We start from the raw sequence: 22,119 nt of genomic DNA on the forward strand, positions 1-22,119 counted from the left end.
AACTAAACAACTTACTTTAGATTTGTATGTAGAGGGGATCTTAAAATGTATACAATTCTACCCATCTTCCTCCAGAAAATAAGTTCTTTTGTAAATCGTCCCAAATTTAATGAATATGTGACATATTCCTTTTGGGCGCTGCCCTGGAAATGGCTATGTGGTGGGTAATGTTCTCCTTGCTTTCTATCTCCTTTATAAAACTCAGCCCTGCCCAACGCCCTTTTCCTCCTCTTCTCTGCACAGGCCTTTCTATTGGTTCCTCAGAGGACAGCACACTGTTTAGATTTGGCTGGAAGTGCCTCTGAGCTCAGCAGATGCAGCAGAAGCAAGTACAGTGTATCCTGTGGCCTCACTGAGCCTTCCTTCCCATTGAACATGCTGAGGTTGTTTAGAGGGGTCACATCACTTTTTGAATAACTCAGGAGATCAATAGCATAAGGCACTCAGGGCTGCTGGTTGTTGGAGCATTTTCCATGTCACTGAATATATGGCATGGAGTGGTTTTAGGTGGGGGAGGGGGGAAAGAGCTTTGGGAAAAATCAAAAAGGAACACTGAAGAAATTAATAATTTACTAGAATACACTAAATCCCACTGATTCAAACTCCTATTGAATTTTTGATGTTACCCTCTGCAAAGCTAGATTAAATTTTAAAATTGTTTCTATCTTTAGATAATAAAGGTTTTCCCCTCCCCCTTTCTTTAACCATTGAACATTTGAAAGGATACCACACCACACATGCTCCAGATCACCACAGGAAGTTAGTAAAGGATAACTACTACTTTGCCTTCACTTTTCTTTCTACTACTTTGCCTCTATTTTTCTTCCTAAATGCCCCATTGATTGCATTCATCCATTTCTCACAGGACTGTGCTCTGTGCATACTAAAAGAGAAAAGGTAATGACCCCTATGTTTCATTCTATTTGTGCTGCACTTAATTCCTCCACTTTATCATCTAGGTTTATATTGTCATTTTACAGATGAGGAAACCTCAGGTAGGGTAAGTATATTGTATCACAGGGCTAGTAAATGGTGGACCAAGATTTAAGTCCACTCTATAAGTCTGTCAGTAACCATTATACATACTATTCTTCCTCTACAGGTGTACTATGAATCTATAATCATATTTATTAATTTTATTGTTATGTTTAACTCTAGAAAACTCCCATGGGCCGGGCCCTTTCCTCCTCATCTTTGTAATCCTCGTGCCTGGCAGTGACTGGAATAGCTCTCCTGCCATCCACTATCAACTCCTTCTAGCACCAGGGACTGTGGCACACACAATTCTCATATTTATTTGTGATTTTTGTTTGGTATAAAAGATAACTCAGACTGCAGTTTTATTGCCTTGTAGGACATTAACCTGCTTCGTATGTGTCAGGATTCCCGAAGACCACTTCTAGGTTTGTTAGGACTCGGCATACATCTGTACTCACAGCTACAATTTATGAGAGCGAAAGGATACAAAGCAAAAGCCGCAAAGGAAAAAGGAACCTGATGTGAAATCTGGAAAAACTAGGCACGAAGCATCAAAGAATTCTCTCCCCGTGGAGTCACACCAGATGAACTTAATCCCAGCCGTGCAGTGACAGCCCAGAGTTTTCACTAGGAGCTGGCCACTTAGGCAGCCTCTGCCTGGCACCTTTTCCAGACAAAATTCCAGACTCCCAGAAGGCAAGCAGGTGTTCAGCACAAACCACATTGTTTGCACGGACAGTATATGCACAGTGAGCCACTTTTATCAGTACTGGGAACCCTCCTAAAAGTCAAGTTCCCAGATGCCAGCCAAGGGCCAATCTGGTAAGCAGGTCTCTGAGGATAAGTTGTCTGGCTGCTGCTATGTTAACTCTTTTTGACACAAGAATTTTATCCCAGCATTCTTTCTTCATGTTACAGAGGGACAACTTTGTTTTACTTTGACAGACACAACTCTAGCAAGCTAAATAAAGTCCAACCAAACCTAAAATCTAAAATATACCAACTCAATAGTATTGAGACTGACTACTGCAGGTATTAAAAAAATCCACAAAAAACCTTTTATCTGTATTTCCTATTTTCTTACTATATTTGCACTTCCGAAAGTCCTCTTAGATGGCAAGCACTTGCCTATTGAAATGTAAGGCACATATTAATAATAAAGAAATGTTTCTGCAGGTAGGCAATACTATGTAATGATTAATTCCCTCTTTAGAATATGAAGTATATCATTAAAATGTCCCCATTTAAATATATTACATATAAACCAAAACTTAGAAATGATATATTCCCTGTATATCACTGTTGCTTTGAGTCTTTAAAAAAGGTAGTCTTAATTTTAAGTTCAAATGTAACACACAGAATATATAAAGTAGTCTTTTATTTTTTGAACTTTATTATGCTTCAGACATTTCTCTAATCATTTTAGGTTTATTTTCCTATATTTTGTGAATTGATTTTAAAATCAGAATTTTACAAATCTCCATATACAATGATACCAAACAAAATACAAAAATTTTAAGCTTTATTAATAATTCTAAGGAGGCCAGAACACAATTAAAAGCCGACATAGTTAACAAAAGCATTAGAAGTTAAACTTCTCAAATAAAAATATAGGAAATATAATAATGAAAAAAGAAATCAGGGACTGAAGGAAGAAAATTTTCCAGTTTTCTAGCAGCTGCTATATTCCGCCCTCTGATTCTGCAGGTTTTATATCTCTGGATTTAACCAACCACGGGTCAAAAATACTTAAAAACTCCAGAAGGTTGATCCCTAAAACAATACAGTATGACAAGTATTTACACAGCATTTGCATTGGATTAGGTGCTACAAATAATCTAGAGCTGATTTAAAGTGCACAGGAGGATGTGCATAGGTTAGATGTAAATACTATGCCCTGTTTCTATAATGGACTCGAGCACCCTCAGAATCTGGTATCCCAGAGGTGGAGGGCGTCCTGGATCCAATCCTTGGGGGGTACAGAGGGACAACTGTACTTTCTTCAAAATTTGTATCACTTAAGTGCAAAGACATCATTAAACAAAACCTCAGGAAAAAAACCTAATATCAGGATCTTCCATTTGTTATCCCTCTCAATCTTCTGGATCCACTAGTTTACATACCGATTACAAATGTGATTTTAGGTAACTACAGTTGAAAGTCTATCAATTAAGTCATCAATAGTGCAAACAAGAAGATGAATGTCCGCTTTTTCTTTCATTCGGTGATCACCATGTTTCCGAAGGATGACATCTACATCTGTGCTGACTACTCGGTCAGCAACCTGTATGGACGTGTGCCAAGATACAACGTCATCCTGCATGCAATGGAGCAATCTTATAGGGCAGTTCACAGGAATAGGGCTATGTAATAAGCAATGGTGTTCAGCTTCTTTAAGGAAACTATGCTGAATGTGATAAACTCCTTCTTCATTGTATTTTGATGGCATGCTCCACACGCCTTTCATCTCTATTTCCTTTTGTACCTATTGAAAAAAATTAGGAAAATAAAAGTATTTATGAAATACTAACACATGCAATAGTATTAATCAATCTAAGAATTGAAATAGAAAAAATATGTACAATATAATATATATTTTTAGGCATTTTAATGTCTTTTTTAATACCAGAAAGATTTGACTCAGTGAAATTGAGTGGCTGAAATCCATTGATTTCAGTGAAATAGCTGAATATCTGAAAGCTATATTTCTAAATATGTCTCAAATGATTTGAAATCAATAAAATTCAAAAAAATATAAAAATGTATGAGTCTATATTATCATCATGGGGTTTTCTGCATTAAAAAACATGTGAACCAAATATTTAAAGCAAAAATGATACTTAGTTATCTTCAAACTATTCCGGATTGTTCCTGAATTTGTAATTTCAGTAATTAGAACTTAATTTCACTGGTTATTAAATGAGGTGAAAACTATGCTAATTATTGAGATACAATAATGGTTGCATTTTAACATCCCTACTCAAATAGCTGTTATCTGCCACTGAATTGAATGAATATTGTTCATCTGAAGAAAAAACTTCACAGAATGTTTTATGTCCTGAATCCTCAAAAAAAAAAAAAAAAAGTTCAGAAATAGCAAAAATGGTATTAACCAAAGAAAATGTGCAATATGCATAAGTTCTACACCAAGAAACGGTATCAAGGCAATGTGGTTGAAAAGCTTGGTTTCCAAACAGCTGTACGTACATCCTATCTGACGCCCTCTAGTGTCCAAAGTAGGAGACAATGATTAGCGTCAGTTAAGAGGTACATCAAGTTCCTACACAATGAGAAATGCTGAGTTTTAACATCTCAAAGCTAGAAAAAGTAGTAACACTCCCCACTTCTGCTCCCTAGACACCGTTAGGGCTAGCTGTTTGTGTAGAAAATAAAAAATAGTGTCCCTGGTGTCCCTGCTCTTTCCTTACACATGCTTTTATGTTAACAAGGGCTCAACATATTTCTGTTAACAACTGTTTCCTGGTCTGATTTAGGATTAGCAAAAATGTGCTCTGATTGGCAGAATATAGACCTTCTCAGTCACTCGGGGGTATTACCGTATACCATAATCCTCCCTTTGAGTGATGTGAACATACACACACAAATAGAAATGTATGTACTTAGTTCTTGTCATTTGTCAATAACAAACAAAAGAAACCACCCTGTTAAATCAACTCCTTTCCAGTCTGCCACGTTCTTGAAATAATTTCTTACCATGAGCAGCACTATATTAGCCACCTAGAGGATACAGTCAAAAGGTTCCAAGGTTTAGATGCAGAAAGATGCAATGGTAGGAAAATTTAGCAGCATGAGGATACTGAGCAACTATGTATGAGAAATAACCAAGAAAGTGAAAAAAACCTCAGAAATAGGAGATAAGTGCAAGGAAAACCAGCCTCACAATTTTAGCCCTGATAGGAAATCATAAAGAACCTGACTGCAATCAATGCCATTTCTTAAGGAGACGGGAAGAACAATGTAAGCTAAGAATAAACTTAGAACAGATAATACTAGGTTCAATGCAGAACTTGAGACAAAAGCCAATGACATACTACCATTTAACACTACATACTAACCATTGAGTCACACCCAGCATGGAGGGACACATCTTGATGAAAAAAAATATACATATCTTTCCTAAGTATATTTCCCTTTTACTTAAAATTATAGATTACTAAGAGTTTCACCAAAATTTTTTGAAATAGTATGTTATTTTTTCTTATTTTTATTTCTCTTTTTCCTTCTGCTCCTTCCCTCTCTAGAGCAGGGTTCTCAAACGTCACCTGAAAGACTTGTTAAAACAGCTTAATAGGCCACACTCCCAGTTTCTGATTTAGTAGGTCTCGGGTGAAGCTCAAGAATATGCTTTTTGATTTTTTTTTTTATTGAATTAAATTTAATGCAGTGACATTGGTTAATACATTATATAAGTTTCAAGTGTACAATTATGTGATACATCACCTGTATGCTCATCCCCCAAAGTCTAGGCTCCTTCAGTCACCATATATTTGTCCCCCTTTACCCTTTTTGCCCCTCCCCCTTTCCTCTGGTAACTGCCATACTGTTTGTTGTCTGTGTCTATGAGTTTGTTTACTTTGTTGCTTTCTGTTTTATATCCCACACATGAGTGAAATTACATGGCACCCCTATGTTCACTGTTCACCGCAGCACTATTCACAGGAGCCAAGATACAGAAACAAACAAAGTGTCCTTCAATGGATGACTAGATCAAGAAGATGTGGTACATATTTGCAATGGAATTCTACTCAGCCATAAAAAAAAAAATACTGCCATTTGCAACAACATCTGAATTTTGAGAGTATCATGTTAAGCGAAATAAGTCAAATGAAAAAGGACAAGAACCATAAGAATATGCCTTTCTAACAAGTTCTCAGGTACTGAGGAACTATACTTTTTGAGCCACTGCTCTAGACTGTTTTCCTTTCTCTAATTTTCTGGGCCACAGGCTTGCCAGGATCTTAGACCCACAGGTAAAATTTATATCCCTAAGAAAAGATGCCCAAGGAAAACTCAATAGATTGTAATAAATAAATAACATATACAAAAATAAACAACTATTACCCACTATTTCTTTACCCTTGCAGACAACTGAAGTGCTTAAATATATGTCTAATAATAAAATATAATAAACTAATTACCTTCCCAGTTATTTCAGAAACCTCATTCTACCACATTTTGCTGAGGAACATGCTAATAATAAAAAAGTATTCTCTTTTAAGATGAGAAGTAGGAGTAAAAAAAGAATATCAACTAAATATCTAAGCCAGAACTGGCAATCTCATCTCCTGTGAGCTAATTCTTGGAGAGCTCTGCTGAGAGGATCTGAGGCTGCTTTCAGGCTAAAAAAATGTCATAATTGATTAGTCAAGTTTAATGTGGTCATAAGAATAGGTACTATTTCTCCCATGCCACAAAATAAGAGGACAAAAAGAGATCACGGTGTATGATCCAAATAAGTAAATGCAATTAATAAAGAAAATGTTGCTTGAAAAGAAATTTAAAGTGTTATTTCATTAATATGGCTCAAACATTTGCCAGAATGAGTTGAAGGAAATGAAGAAAAGGAAACCTTAAACAAGAGACTTAATAGTAAAGAAAGCAAAGAGATGGTATTTAAAAAAGCAGCGAAGTCAAAAGATGGCCCAATATAGTCAATCAAAGGAATGATGGCACATGAACAAATATTCAAAGAAAGAGGGAGCAGAAGGATGATAGGAGGTATGCCTGTGACTTACCTCAACAGGAAGCTGATTAAACTTTGTCACTAGGCCATCTACAGCTGCAGCTACACCAATAAGCGCCACAACTTTTTGTGGCCGTGCAATTGCAGCATGAAACATAAGCCATCCGCCGAGGCTAGATCCAACTAGTATCTAAAAATAAAAATATGTGTAGTTTTAAAGAGCAACTTATTTTTCTTTTCTATAAAGGTAGTAATTTAATAGAATGTATATACATTTTTTCTTTTATGTCCTTTGGCTCTCAGACTTTTAATATTTGATACAAAGTAGAATTAAAATTATGATTACTTTTTGTTAAAGTATTTGGTCTCCAATGGAGAATTATGAAAATAAAATAGGTAAAATAAGTAAAATGGTACTTACATTTTATGAGGAAGTAAAAATGACAATTTTAAACCAAATATCAAAGTTGGTTGTTAAAATTTAAATAAATTTTGATATCAAAGAAACAGCTTAAATATCATGAGGGTATCATCAACAATGATATCATATTTAACAAAAATAGTCACCTGTGGTCCTTCAGCTAAGTCATCAATTATAGAAAGAACATCTTTTCTCCATTTTCCCACTGTACACTCTTCTAAGTTACCTTCTGATTTTCCAACTCCTGAGTAATCAAACCTGAAAAAGGGAAAATACATATCTATATCCAGATATCTATCTAACTATATATTTGCTTCTCTGATTTTTAAGAAATACAGCACATTCATCATTATACAATGTCTAAAATGTATTAAATCCTATTGGCTTACCCATCAAATAGCCCCAACAGCCACTCACTTTCTCACCTCCTCCACTGCTGGCAGCCGGGTCCACATCACTATCCTCTCTTGACTGGTCTAAGAGTCTCCCTTTCCAATTTTCACCCTCATAGCTTATTCCCCACATTGTAGTCAGTGATGTTTATAAAACAAAAATCATGTCTTGTACAAACCCACCAAAGGCTTTCTATAATCCCATATAATAAAAGGCTAATTGCAGATTGTTCCCTCGGGAGTTCAACCGCTCGCTATGATATGTGTTGACCACCAGGGGGCGGCGCAGAATGAAGGAAGGCCCTGGCCAGCAGCTGGCAGCAGGAGGAAGGAAGGCCCCGATGGGTCCTGATCACCGGCCAGGTCTAGGGACCCTATCCGTTCATGGGTAGAGTCCTTAGGCCTGGCGGGCAATCAGGGCTGATCAGGTCCCCCTCCTCCCGGCCTCCCCACCTACTCCTTCCCTCACTCCCTCAGCACCCTGCCGCTGGTCATGGGCCATGTTCCACGCCACCCCGAGGTGGTCAGCGCATGTCATAGCGAGTGATCGAACTCCTGGTCTCGGGGTCAAACTTCGGAGGGGACAATTTGCATATTATCCTTTTATTATATAGGCTAGCAAACATTGCTACTTGACATTATACATGACATTTGATTATTTTGGGTGTGCTCTGTCTCCCACACTAGAATGGAAGCTCCATATGAGCATAGGCTTTGTTTTGTTCAACACTGCTTTCCCAGTGCCTCGGTCAGTGCCTTGCACATGGTAAGTGCTTAGTATATACTTACTGAATTATTAGTGGAAAGGAAAGAGGAGATCAGAATCAAATTAATCACCAGCCCACCCACTTAACTTCTTCTCCTTCCAACTTCTTAGTTCTCCTGGCTCAAAGTCTGCCTGATCTGTGAATTTCACTTCTCCTCAAGGTCTCAATTCAATAAATCATGAAGTATCATACCGCTCCTGTAGATTACCATAAACCCTAGTTATATTGAACTACCCACAATTCTAAGCCCATTCATAACTTTGAGTTTTTGTCTGGTTTCCTACTGCCTAGAAGAACCTCCTTTCCTACCCAAATTCCTAGTTGTGTCACCTCCTTTGAGGAACTTTCTTTGCAACATATGCCCTGTTTAGAACCAATCAGTCACGGTTTTATGTATGTACTCAATTAACACTTTTCATACTGTGTGTTGTAATCAGGTTTTGAATATGTCTCTCTCTGACTAGAATGTCATGTCTTCAAGGGCATGTCTTATTCAAAACTGCCTGCCCTGTACCATCCATCCTCACTCACTTGCATTTTTTCCCCCTCACATTCTTTCCATTCTCTGCAATTTGGTAAGCTCTTTGTCATGTCAAAACCACCATATCACAGTAACCTCCTAACTGTGCTCTATGACTCCATTCTCTCTTTGGATGGATCCCCTTTATAACTGACAGGTTTTTCCTAAGATTATATTGGTATGACATTTATTTCAATGGCTCCCTGTGACATACAACATAAAAAGTTAGTGTTTTAGCCTGTATTTTTAGACCATTATATTCTGGTCACCCCAGATTGACCTTTAGCATTTCATCAAAGGAAACTACTGCTTTGGCCATATTGATCAATTTGCTGCTCCTAAAATAAGCTCTGTTTTCTTTCTCTGTTACATGATTCATACCATTTCCTTCACCTGAAATACCTTTTCCCATCACCTTCATTACTGATCTCCTCTCTCAGAACTTCGTACAAATGAACCTTTTTTGCTGGAAAGACTGCAGGAAAATTGAAAAAAAAAAATCTCTAGCTAATGAAATTTCTACTGAATTCATTTTTTATCAATCACAATCAAATCCTGCTTTATAAGACAGTTTGTGTGCATATATATGTCTTATCACCCCCCTGAGACTATAAGATCTTAGATGAAAAGTATCATGATCTTATCTCTGTCTTTACATTCTCCATAGTGACTAGGTATGTAAACCTCACAGTGAGTATCATAATACATTCTAAATGAATAGAAATGGAAGGTAAAAGTAAAAAGAATTATTTTATTCAAATTTAAGCTTTTATGTTTTCCTGATTCTTAAAATCTTGTAAAAACTAATAAATCCTAACATGTTTAGTGTACATGTAAGAGTATATATGTAATACATAATATATATTTATTTTCTTATAGATAAGGGATTTGTAAGTGATGGAGAAAAAAGAAATTAAAATTTTCTTTAGGTGTCTAGTGAACTGACCCTTGGGAAATTGGGCAACAAGGCAGCTGCTGAAGTCTAAACCACAATTATTATTTCCTCTCAGTCCAGGACACGTAGGAGAGAGGGAAAAGCGTAGAGAAAGGCACCAACTAGTCCTCCTTTTCTTCTCCTTGACAGGCAATTGGGTATTTCTCCTTGCCGCATTTTTTACACTTTGCTTCCAAATATATGGTAAAGATGCAGAAAACATATAAAGGCACTTCATAAAGGAAATTATAACCATTTCGTAAGACTAAGAGGTTATAAGTAAGAACCCTAACCAAAAGTTAAAAATAATTCAAACATATTCAGCAGTTTTAGGACTGTTAAACACAGAAACAAAAGACTGTCCTAGCCCAGCCAGTATGGCTCAGTTGGTTGAGCAATGTCCCCATGCACCAAGAGGTTGTTGGTTCTATTCCCAGTCAGGGCACATGTCCTGGTTTCGATCCCCAGTGCGGGGCCTGCAGGAGGCAGCCAATCAATTAATATTTCTTTCTCATCAATGTTTCTCTCTCCCTCTCTCTCTCTCCTTTCTCCCCCTCTCCTCTTCCCTCTTCCCTCTCTCCCCCTCTCCTTCTCCTTTCCTCTCTCTGAACTCAATACCAGCCCTAAAACAAGAGCTATAGCTCTGACTCAATTTTATTTTAGGCATTGTGACAGGACATTAAGAATACATTTTCATATAGACTAATGTACTACTTGTTGTATATATAATACATAAAACTAACCATTTCCTCAATCAAGATCTAAATTTTACAGCCAACAATCACAACAAAAGTAAACTGAGAAAGTGAAGTATAAATAGAAGATACAATCTCTTATAACAAGCTAAATGCAATCAATAGGTAATGGTGATTAGATTGTAATGGAGTTTTGATAAAAGCAAATAACAGACTTGATCAAATTAAAAATTTGAAGTGAAAGGCTATCCTTTTTAAGGGTTTATAAAGATACTAAAGGCCCAGTGCACGAATTTGTACACCAGTGGGATCCCTCGGCCTGGCCTGCAGGATTGGGCTGAAACCGGCTCTCTGACATCCCCTGAGGAGTCCCGGATTGCGAGAAGGCACAGACCAGGCCAAGGGACCCCACCAGTGCACGACTGGGCTGGGGAGGGACACGGGAGGTTGGCCAGCCGAGGAGGGATCGTGGGAGGGCTCCAGGGCATGTCTATCCCGTCTCACTCAGTCCCAATCGGCTGGACCCCAGCAGCAAGCTAACCTATTGGTTGGAGCGTCTGTCCCCTGGTGGTCAGCGCACATCATAGCAACTGGTCAACCAGTCGATTGCCTACTGGTGGTCAGTGCACATCATAGCAACTGGTCAACCGGTCGACTGTCTGCTCCCTGGTGGTCAGTGCATGTCATAGTGAGCAATTGAGTGGCCTTAGCATATCATTAGCATATTAAGCTTTGATTGGTTGAACGGATGACCGGACAACCGGACACTTAGCATATTAGGCTTTTATTACATAGAATACATAGACTGCATCTTAACACCATACCACTTAATAGTCTACAAACATTGTAATTTTATTATGATTACTTAATACACCTTTACATGTATTTTACATGTATCCAAAATACAGAAAACCTACATATGTCTTATAGGGAGATAGAAACAGATAGCTCTCCCAGCCTCAAATTAAATTTAAGAACTGGTGAAAAGGTGATTTCTTGATTCAAAATATTTTAAGGACAAAGAGGGAGAATGATGACAATATTTCTGTTATCATGATATTTTGCTGAGGCTAGTCCCCTTCCTAGATAGCTCTTCCTTCTTATCCCAAACTTAATTATTCTTCAGTGTTCCTTTATAAAGACTTTTCTATCCACTTCAATCCCGTTTTCTTTCTCACATGATACAATAAAGGGTACTGCTCTTTTGACACTATCACTTTCTGATGAGTTTTCTTGCCAAATTATCTGTATTTTCTCCTGTTTCCCAGCCTTATAAAAGGTCCTTTAAGGGTAATGACCATCCTATATAATAAAACCCTAATATGCTGTGTTTGGTCGTCCATTCAACCAGTATCAAAGCATAATATGCTAATGATATACTAAGGGCACACAACCGCTCACTAGACGTGCACTGACCACCAGAAGGCAGTCAACCAGTTGACCAGTTGCTATGAGGTGCACTTACCACCAGGGGGCAGACGCTCCAACCAGTAAGTTAGCTTGCTGCTGGGGTCTGGCCAATAGGGACTGAGCGAGATGGGCCGGACACACCCTCCCCAACTGGCCAACCTCCCGCGTCCCTCCCCAGCCCTGATCATGCACCGTTGGGGTCCCTTGGCTTGGCCTGCGCCCTCTCACAATCTGGGACCCCTCGGGGGATGTTGGAGAGCCAGTTTCAGCCCGATACCATAGGCCAAGCTGAGGGATCCCACTGGTGCATGAATTCGTGCACCAGGTCTCTAGAGTTTTATATTTCACAGCACCTAATACAGTGCTATGAAGTCTACTTGCAAAAGATACACCAGTCTTCAGAACAACAGTTAAGTCAACAGATTTTTTAAGAGTTCTGAGAATGAAAATGAAACAATTCAGTTAAAGTGATAAAAGAACTAAGACTAAATGCATATAATTGATATAATTTCTACTATTATATTAAACAGATAAAGTCTAAAAGTTTTTAATTTTTATTTATTACTTTATTCCTAAAAGCTGTATTTTCTAGATCTACTGAGCAAATGTTAGTAGAACTACCTTTTTTTCTAGGCTGTTCTGAAAATAATTCAGAAATTACCTTATTCAAATCTCATTTTTTTTATGATGAAAATAGGTCGTGTTTAACAACTGATTTATCTGTCACAGTTATTGCTAGAATTGATTCTATGACCCATGTTTCTTGAATTCCAGGCCAGTGCTCTTTCTATTAAACCATACTATCTCTTCTGGCAAATTAGGCACTAAATAAATAATTGTTACAGGTAAACAAACCTAATAACAGCGACATAAACATGTTATTTTACTAAAATAATTATCAGCATAAAATATTACAAATTGTGAAATCAAGTTTTAGTTAAACACCATCTATCCCTATTTATGCTTATACATATTGAAATTACAGCATTGAGGAGAATGAAAACTCAGAGGAAATGTGAATTATACAATACTAATTTTACAATACAGGAGGCCCTCCAATGTTTTGTTCAAGGCTATTCCATTATAATGTTGATGAGATGTCACAGGCATTTAACTCTTATTTATAACAATTAGTCTATGGTAAAATTGGCTTGTTTATATTAAAGTTGTAGAACTTATCAATGACATTAACTGATGACTTACTGTACTTTTAAATGCATATATATTATTTTTAAATACATATTTTTAAAAAGGTAATAAACAGTGGTAAGTAAAAGTCCTTAAGCCCCAAATGGAAAACCACAATATAATCACAAGAAAGCCAACAATAGTATATTGGTTTGTTGTCATATTAGGTTATTGTATCTAAAGAACTTAGTTATCATTAGTTTCCTTTCCTGCCAGCATTCAATGTGGCACAAAGACTTTTTAAAAAGGTCTTATTAAAGGTTGCATTTACAAGCACCCTAAGTCACAAGAAAGTTTACAACCATTAAAATACATTAATCTATAAAAATGCTGGCACTTGCTTCAATTGGTTAGAGCAGAAGTAATTCTCCACTGCCATGCTAAATGGTAGTAATATTTTCTCTGAAATGTGTTGTTCCTACCTTATATAGGCGTGACCTAGAGATTTGCAAAACTCCTCAATCGCCAATGCTTTTGTACCAGTCATATTAGAAATATAGCCAGGGAGGAAGATAATTCCTGGACTTTTGCCTTTTAGTCTCTTATAAGCCAGTTTTGGAAGGTCTGGTCGACTAAGGAAAGAGACTGATGCCTTTTGTCTGCAAGCTAAACAAAGTACACAAAACATAAACCATAGTTTGCAAATACAGTTTTTGGAAAACTATATATATATATTTCAATCTTAACTTTCTTAACTTGTCAAAACTGATGTCAAATACTATTTCCACTTAATAGAAAACACAAAACATTGACGTATTCTATGCGTCTGTGCATATTCTATGACAAGTCTGTGCATATCTTCATTTCAAAATCAGTACCTTCTTTGAGCAAGGTTCCATCTTGCTTCTTCAAAAACATAAGAAACCTTCCTCTCCTTTATTGCGGCTAACAAAAACTTCTCAGTCTCTTCTATGTGAGCTGATAAAGTTTACCTCATTCTGAACTTAAGAAGTTGATTTTAAAAAATTAAATTAGTGACATTAAAACTATTATTTTTACATGTAAGCTTGTTTCAAAGTTTCAATGTATAGTGAAGTATTCCAGATTTCAAACTTTCAGTGAAAAACAGGGCTAGCAGGAGCCAGTTACATTGGTTGGCAGATTGTATAAGCAGAAATGTTCATTTCCCATTTCCCTAGTTCACCACTCAAAAATCCTTCCTATCCTCTTAATATTACTTCCCAACACAAGAATGTCTCCGTGAGACAATCATTTATTTAACCTTGGTAACTTTTAAGTGGACAGGTTAACATTATATCCATAAAGGATCTTTGTACATTAAGAATTAGTTCAAAGCCTGGTGCCGAAGTGCTCAATAGATGAACTGAAACTTTTTTAATGAAATTTACCGGTTAATGAAGTGACATACTACCCTGGAGAAACATATATCACGTCTTTTGATTGTGTACAATTAAATGCAAGTTAAACTGATTATAAACATTTAAAATTTTTAACTCAAGACGAAGAGTATCTGCAATGACAATTCCCATTCCAAGCAATCATGCATCCGAGTGCCCAAGGTGTGGGAAAACCAAACCAAAAGGTAAAACGGCAAACTTTAGAAAGACAGATTATATATATATATAGGTGTCCCCCAAAATTGTATATACACTTTGAATAATTATTAATTCCAATGGGTTAAATCTGAAAAGAAAGAAACATCAATGGAGCTCAGCTGTTAAGTGTATATACATTTTTGGGGACACCCTATACATGGGAGGGTGGGGCTGGGATAGGAAGAGGGAGGAACCAAGCACAAGATAAAGAAAATATTAAAGTGCTCTGGTTTTTGGTTTAAATTACAGTGTCCTTTACCAAGTAATGATTACGGTTTTCACTGAGCGGGAGCATCGAGAAGACAAAATCAGAAAAAAAAAAGGCTCGATCTTTATACACTTTTACAAAGAGACTGTTCCAACTGTAAATCCCCTCAAGTCCAAGGAGGGCAGGTCTAAGCACCTTCACAGAGTCCCGATCTGTAAACGCGCAGAGAAAAGAAAGGAAAACCAACTAACAATCAAACGCCTTAAATGCACGTTAATGTCCCCCTTCGGCGCAGAGCGCAGGGAGGCAGGCAGAGAGCGGGATCCTCCAAGAGCGTGAGCCGCCAGCAGAGGCCGGGCGGTCCCGGAGTCCCCGGGCCGCCGCACAGCTCTCCGCAGGGCCTTCGCCAGAACTGCCGACATCGCCTAGGGCTGGGGTACCGAATGGGACAAGAACGTTTTTTGAATGGGGCGCCAAAAACGCCCAGAAAGGAATGGATGGAACCGGGATGTTCGAAAGAACGCTCTCTACTCCCGTCTTTCGGGCACTCACCTGGGAACCACCGTGGCGCCTTCTCGGGCTTCCGAACGAGTAACGTGCAGAGGCCACGGTGGAAGCCGAAGGAGACGGCCGTCCAGCCCCACCTCCGACAAGGACCCCTGGCCGCCGCCGCCGCCATGCCCACTCCAGCCATCTTCCCAGCGGGCCCTGCGCCCCGCGCTGACCTACGGAGACGCCGCAGGGCGCAGAGGAAGCGAGGCTGCGCATGCGCCACGGCTGGAAGACGGGATTGGCGTAAGAGCGCCCGGAAGACTCGCCGCACTCGGAAGCGCGCACGCGCAAAGCGCAGTCACTCTTGCCCGCTTTGGCTTTGGGGCTGTGGGTTCTCCTCTGGGGACTGTCCGGAGCCTACGTAGTGGGCAGGTAGCTATTGCAGGGCTGGAAGCGGAGAGGAACCCTTCCAAGGTTCTTAGTTTGGAAACCCTCCGTCTCATCCACCTGAGGACTCTAGGGAGTGGGAGCGTAAAAGCTAAGCTTGATGCATTACAAGTCGCTCTCACCCTCGAGGTTTTTTTGCATTTTTATTTTTAACTTTTTATTTTTTCCCATCACCATTTATCCTCCCTATATCTCCTCCACCTCCAACCCCCTGACAGTTTTAACCTGTACTGGAAAGGCTTCCACACTCTGACCTTAAACCTACTTGTTTTGAGGAGAACATTCATTGCTCCTCAGCCCCTTTTAAATTTGGTTTTGTTCTTGCTCTTCCTCTGCCTGACCAGAGTCATTCTGACCCTTGCCTCATGTTATATGCAAAAATAAATCTCAGTGGATTAAAAAACAAACACAACTCTCTGTCTTCCTCTCTAAAATCAATAAAAACATTTTCAGGTGAGGAGTTAAAAAAATCTCAACAGAAGAAGTAAGTACATTTAGGAGAATATTTTATAGTCTGGGGATAGAAAGAACTTAATCTTAAAACTTGAAATTCCCAAATCATAAAGAACAAAAATGTTTGACTATATACAGATTTAAACATTTTAATGTATTTTTATTGACTTCAGAGAGGGAAGGAGGAGAAAGACATTGAAATATCAATGATGAGAGAGAATCATTGATCAGTTGCCTTCTGCACCCCCCTCCCCCACACCCACTGGGGATAGAGCCCACAACCCTCGGCATGTGTCCTTGACCGGAATCAAACCCAGGACCTCCTGGTTCATAGGTGGGGGCTCAACCATTGAGCCATGTCAGCCAGGCCTAAACATTTTGAATGGTAAAAGGCACCTCTAGTCAAATGAGAGTCTAGAAAAATTCATTTTACAGCACAATAGAACATTAATACTTCTATTTAATCTGCTTCTGGAAATGATAAAAAATATAATTCTAATAAAATTGGTCAATGGCTATGAATAGGCAGTTCATATGTGTAAACATGATGTTCAACCTATTTGAAAATGTGAATTAAAAAAATAACATGCCATCTTTCCCCAACCAACAGATTGGCAAAAATTAAAAACAGCAATTATTGTCAAGAATCCTGGGAAACTGGCACAAATGTATGGTTGGTGGGAATGTGAATTGCTAAACTCTTTTGCCAACTAATATGACCACATCTTTATAATTTAAAATATGTATCATTTTCAACACCCCTGATCCAGTGGTCCCATTTTGTGACTATCCTATAGAAAACAATATTAACACATAAGGATTCATATTATTACTACAGCACCAGTTTGTTTTGTTCTGTTTTTTTTTTGGGGGGGGGGCGGTTAATCCTCACCTGAGGATATTTTTCCATTGATTTTTTAAAGAGAGAGTGGAAGAGAGAGGGAAAGAAATGTTGAGAGAAACACATTAATTGGTTGCCTCCTGCAGGAGCGCTGACCAGGGCCTGGCCAGGGAAGAGCCTGCAACTGAGGTACGTGCCCTTGACCAGAATCCAACCCGGGACCATTCAGTCCGCAGGCCGGCACTCTATCCACTGAGCCAATCTGGCTAGGGCAACTACAGCATCAGTTTTAGAAACAAAAAGAAGGAAAAAAATGAAATGGCCAATAATAGAAAAATGGTTAAATAAACTGTGGTACAAGGATTTCTGGATTCCAGCTCTGACACTTTTTAATGTAATTCTGGAGAGTCTCAAGCATCAATAAGTAAGGCCTTATCTTGTTTTTTATTACTTAAAAAGTCACTGTGGTTGATATATTTTGAGTGAAGCTACTTTAATGTCTTGGTCATAAATATTGGAGCAATGATTCAGAGCTAGAATTAAAGGTGAAGGTTAGATAAAGTGAATCAGCCTATCTTTGGAGTCTTGAGAACCAAAGAAAAGTTAGCTGGAAAAGTTAGCTAAATAAAAACTGACTAGATATCTTTCTTGAGAGGTGTAAGGCCAGAAACAGAGAGCAAGGACAGCCTCTTGACTTCAGGACATACTGTGAAAGTTGCTACGTTATTTTAATAGTTCTCCATTAGGCCTGTTGTAGAGTACAACTGAAGGACTAAGTTAATATGGCGATGCCCAATGCATGCTACTTCACCATCCCTTGTATCCTAACAATAAACACATCCTCAAAGTTTTTGGATAATTGCACAGATTCTCAATCATTCTTGTCCCTGTTCTCTTCCTCTATTTTTGCAGGTCTTGCATTTTATGTACAGCAAAATGGAAAAAAAAAACACAAAAAACTGAATTGTTCTCAGAGTGGGAAAAAACATTACACACAATCCATTGATCATTTCCTCTGTATACCCTTAACAGTCTAACAAATTAGAAAAAAATTGGGGCTGCTGTCACGTAAAGGTACTTTTACTGACAGTGATGTGTTTGAAGTAGGCAAATTTGTTTCCATTGACCTACTGTAAATGTTGCCTTCATTAACAGGGATCAAAGGGCGTATTGGTGAGGGCAGTTTCTCTCTCTGAAACCTGCGGCCTTTGTTCAGGGAGACAGATGAGGTCCCCATGGAATAGAGCCCTAGAGCTTTACTTCACACCTGTGTGATTTATTCCTTGCATAGCCTATATAATAAAAGCCTAATATGTTAAGTGTCCAGTTGTTCAGTTGGCTGTTCAACCAATCAAAGTGTAATATGCTAATGATATGCTAAGGCTGCTTAACTGCTCTCTATGACATGCACTGACCACCAGGGGGCAGACAGTCAACTGGTCGATCAGTCACTATGACGTGCACTGACAAGCAGAGGGCAGACGCTCCAACTGGTAGGTTAGCTTGCTGCTGGGGTCCGGCTGATAGGGACTGAGCAACATGGGCTGGACATGCCCTGGAGCCCTCCTGCAGTCCCTCCCTGGCTGGCCAACCTCCCACATCCCTCCCCAGGCTGATAGTGTCCCTCAGCCTGGCCTGCACCCTCACACAATCTGGGACCCCTCGGGGAATGTCAGAGAACCAGTTTCGGCCTGACTGCAGAATGACCGGTCGCTATGACATACAGTGACCACCAGGGGGCAGATGCTCAATGCAGGAGCTGCCCCCTGGTGGTCAGTGCGCTGCCACAGGGAGAGCGCCGCTCAGCCAGAAGCCAGGCTCATGGCTGGCGAGCGCAACAGCGGTGGTGGAGACAGGGAGTGGGCCTAAGCTGTCAGTTGGACATTCCCCAAGGGCTCCTGGACTGTGAGAGGGCGGAGGCCGGCTGAGGGAACCCCTCTCCCCCAGTGCATGAATTTCATGCACCGGGCCTCTAGTAGAAGTAGAAGTAAACACAGTCCTTGTAATCCCCAGTACTAAATACATCTGTGAAAAAAGATAGTAAGATGTCAGAGTTTTCAGGGGTATCTCATTTTGTTAACAACAGGAATGCGACCAAGATACTTCTAATTACTTGTTTTTATACCACAAATCATATCGTTAGCACACAACATCCTTTATGTAGAGTCTACAATGGACTTTGGCTGATTAATCCACCTGCCACACTTGTCATGTTACCAATAGGTAACTTCCTAATGAGAGATGAGTTTATCTTCAGACTGAAATCTGGTCAACATTTTAATCCAAACTCAACACATTTTAACACACATTTTTAAAAGGTTTACTACATCATGCAAGATATAAAGTTGATTAGAATATCTTTACAATCCTATGCAGAAAGTACAGTACAAAAAAGTTGTGTCTTTACATTAAACCAAGAAAATTTTAGCAATTATATTCACTTTTTTAGATCATTACAAGATTAAGGGTGATCTCTGAAAAAAAAAAAAACCCAGATAATAAAAATGTCTCCTGCAATCGTGATTTTGTCCTCTATTGTTCAAGTAAAATCATGTGTCATCCAGTTACAAAATCTTATTATTGGAAATATGTATACATACACACAAAGCACACTGCAAATGTAAAAAATTGTACCCAGTCAGGCCTGACAAACATTTCACAGACACTTCTAATCTAATCATTTCACCTTCACTAGTAAGTAATGTCATTATTTTCTACTTCTATTCATTTGCCAAGTTTTAGGAAACTACATTCATACTTACAAACACACAACATAACAAGCCATGATAAATGGCATTTAAAAAACTGTTGTGAAAGAGACTTGCCTGAAGTCATTTAATTCAACCAAAAACTAACTCTAAGAAACAAAGGCTTATTGTAAAGAGATACATAATAAAATAGTACATTTCAGAGAACATGATTGAACTTCATTTGATATTTTATAAAACTACAGCATTCTGTAAATAAGTATTTTAATTGGTCTGTTCTTTGGTTAAAAAAAAACCCACACAACTCTGATTTCATAGTTATGTCATGTGAGGCTGCAATTAACAGGTGTGCTCCATAACAAAGGAAAATCCAACAATCTAAGGAATTGGCTACTGGTTACCTGTATTTTCAGCACTGGGAATGGAGAAATCTTCAGGAAAACAAGCTCCTAATATGAAATAGTCTCTTTATTTTAATTGCCCAATGTGACAAAAGATCTGTCCAAGACTGTTTCTTTCTAAAATACACAGCTTTCTGTTCTTTCTTATTTTACAAAAAATGGTTTGCTATACATATACAGTAGCTTATGCTGGTGGCAACCCTTCAAAGTCAACTGCCTGGGCACTTGATGGCATCAAAGCATCATTTTAAAGTGTAGAATAACACGAAATGCAGTTCATCACTTGAAACTACTACTATTAAACAGAGGTCATGTCAAGTCTTTGGTTTGGTGCAATACTTAAAAATTAGGGCAAACGTTCCTCCTGTAATATATTCTTCTCCAAGGCCCTATGTGCTCATATTTCTAACAACCTTCAGCAAAATGCTCCTATTTTTAAAAAGCCAGTTAATACCAATAATGTCAATACCAATGATTTGGGTGCTAAAGTAATTACATATTTCCAAGTATGTACATTTTGTAAACTGTTTAGTTCACCAAGATCAGCAATTGATAAAAAATAGTTTATTAGAAATGCTCCTCTAAGTGATGCTATTTTCCAAAATAGTGTTTTCTTTCTCATAGGTGCTTGATTCTTTTGCTATTTACGATCAAGCTTTGAATTAAAATCCCTTCTTTCTCGTTTACAAATGGCTTCCTCTTAATATGAAAGGAGTTCTGAGTGTGCACAGTTAAAGGGATGGGTCTGTTGGGTCTTTCCATCTGGGATACCATATGGCTTCATTCTTGTAAGAGATTATTGCAGTCTGCCCTGAAGTGGACCGTCGCTCCAGTTCACTACAACATGAAGTGAGTGTAGCCTTCTGCCCCAGTAACTATGACATCCATCCAGATCCGCATGGCTTCTGGTGATGGGGCCACCATGTAGTAGATTCGGTCATGTGTCTTGACGCTAAAGGTGAGTAATGGGTTAGGACTCTAAAAACCAAAAAAGGAAACAAAAATGTAACACACGTATCTTGAAACTTTAACATGAAATAACACCAGGGCTGCTGCTTCTTTAAAAGTTCCAATTTATGCAAATCTACATAGGCATTACTTTCGCTCTGGTATAACCTATACCCCAGTCCCAACACCTTTCTCAAGACTGACTATCTTTCTGCACAAGAAATTTCAGAGAGCTCACCAACCCTCTCCGCAGTTCCTCTGTAAAGCTCTAGGAGTGTACCTAGCTGATGGTGGGTGCTCAACAAACAATGGCTGTCAGTCTCGGTCCTACTCAGATCCTTCCCCATAAGCAGGTAGTAGGTACTTAGAACCCTAGCAAAGAGTCACTTGGCAGGGCCTCTCCAAACAATATGTCCAGAACATTTCCTCACTGTGCCATGACTTTTTCCCCCCACAAAAAGATCAGCTGTACTAATTACTTCTATGGTTATTTTTCTACACCATCCTGATCATATCTATCTGTTATGTCAGAACAATAAATCTAAATTGCTTCAAATAAAAACACACACACATATTTTGCCAATTTAGGTATGCATTAAAATGGGTAGAAACCTGAAAATCAATGTTTACCTTATTAGCATTCTTGAGGTGGTCATAGTACACTTCTTCAATGGCTTGAAAGTATATTACTCCTTTTAATTTCGTTTCATGCTTGTCTGCAACAATAGATGAGTGTTAAATACGTTATCACCACCAATGGACAGGAAAACTTATAATTCATTGCAGTCATCATTAAAATATTTACTAATATTAAAATTATCTACATTTAATTCAGGTATTTTAGGTTAGTGCATTAGCCTGGTTCTATATTGAAAAAAGATGAAATTATCAGTCCAAACTGAAGGGATTAAGTGACTTTTTCCAAGGTTTTCCAGAAAAATAGCAGTCAAAAGATAATCCAGAACTTCTGACTGTCAGATGAACACACAAAGAATAAACACCATTGACATGGGTATAAGTCATTTCTCCACATTCTCTAAGACATTAGAATGGAAC

General features: G+C 38.5%; 2 protein-coding genes across 13 annotated transcripts in view; both read right to left on the reverse strand.

Moving 5' to 3' along the window:
* Window positions 1–2,372: 2,372 nt before the first annotated feature.
* ABHD10 (abhydrolase domain containing 10, depalmitoylase) lies at window positions 2,373–15,486 on the reverse strand. Its single transcript, XM_079766852.1, has 5 exons — window positions 15,326–15,486; window positions 13,432–13,615; window positions 7,250–7,361; window positions 6,735–6,872; window positions 2,373–3,463 (listed from the first exon to the last, which is right to left on the reverse strand). Exons 1-5 carry the CDS (start codon window positions 15,465–15,467, stop codon window positions 3,119–3,121), a joined length of 921 nt encoding a protein of 306 aa, XP_079622978.1. The 5' UTR covers window positions 15,468–15,486; the 3' UTR covers window positions 2,373–3,118.
* A 3,574-nt stretch (window positions 15,487–19,060) lies between these two features.
* Window positions 19,061–22,119, reverse strand: part of PHLDB2 (pleckstrin homology like domain family B member 2) — a 231,972-nt gene continuing 228,913 nt past the window's right edge. For 6 of the 12 annotated variants that reach the window (XM_079766819.1, XM_079766815.1, XM_079766823.1 and 3 more), the window contains 2 exons: window positions 21,694–21,779; window positions 19,062–21,093 (listed from right to left, as the gene is read on the reverse strand). In XM_079766819.1, coding sequence (XP_079622945.1) covers window positions 20,953–21,093; window positions 21,694–21,779 — 227 coding nt within the window. In that variant the 3' untranslated portion in view covers window positions 19,062–20,952. Of the gene's footprint in view, window positions 21,094–21,693; window positions 21,780–22,119 lie in introns of all 12 variants that reach the window. The other 6 variants (XM_079766826.1, XM_079766816.1, XM_079766825.1 and 3 more) reach the window with 3 other exon arrangements.

The sequence above is a fragment of the Cnephaeus nilssonii genome, assembly GCF_951640355.1.
Source record: "Cnephaeus nilssonii genome assembly, chromosome: 3".
Lineage (NCBI taxonomy): Eukaryota > Metazoa > Chordata > Mammalia > Chiroptera > Vespertilionidae > Cnephaeus > Cnephaeus nilssonii.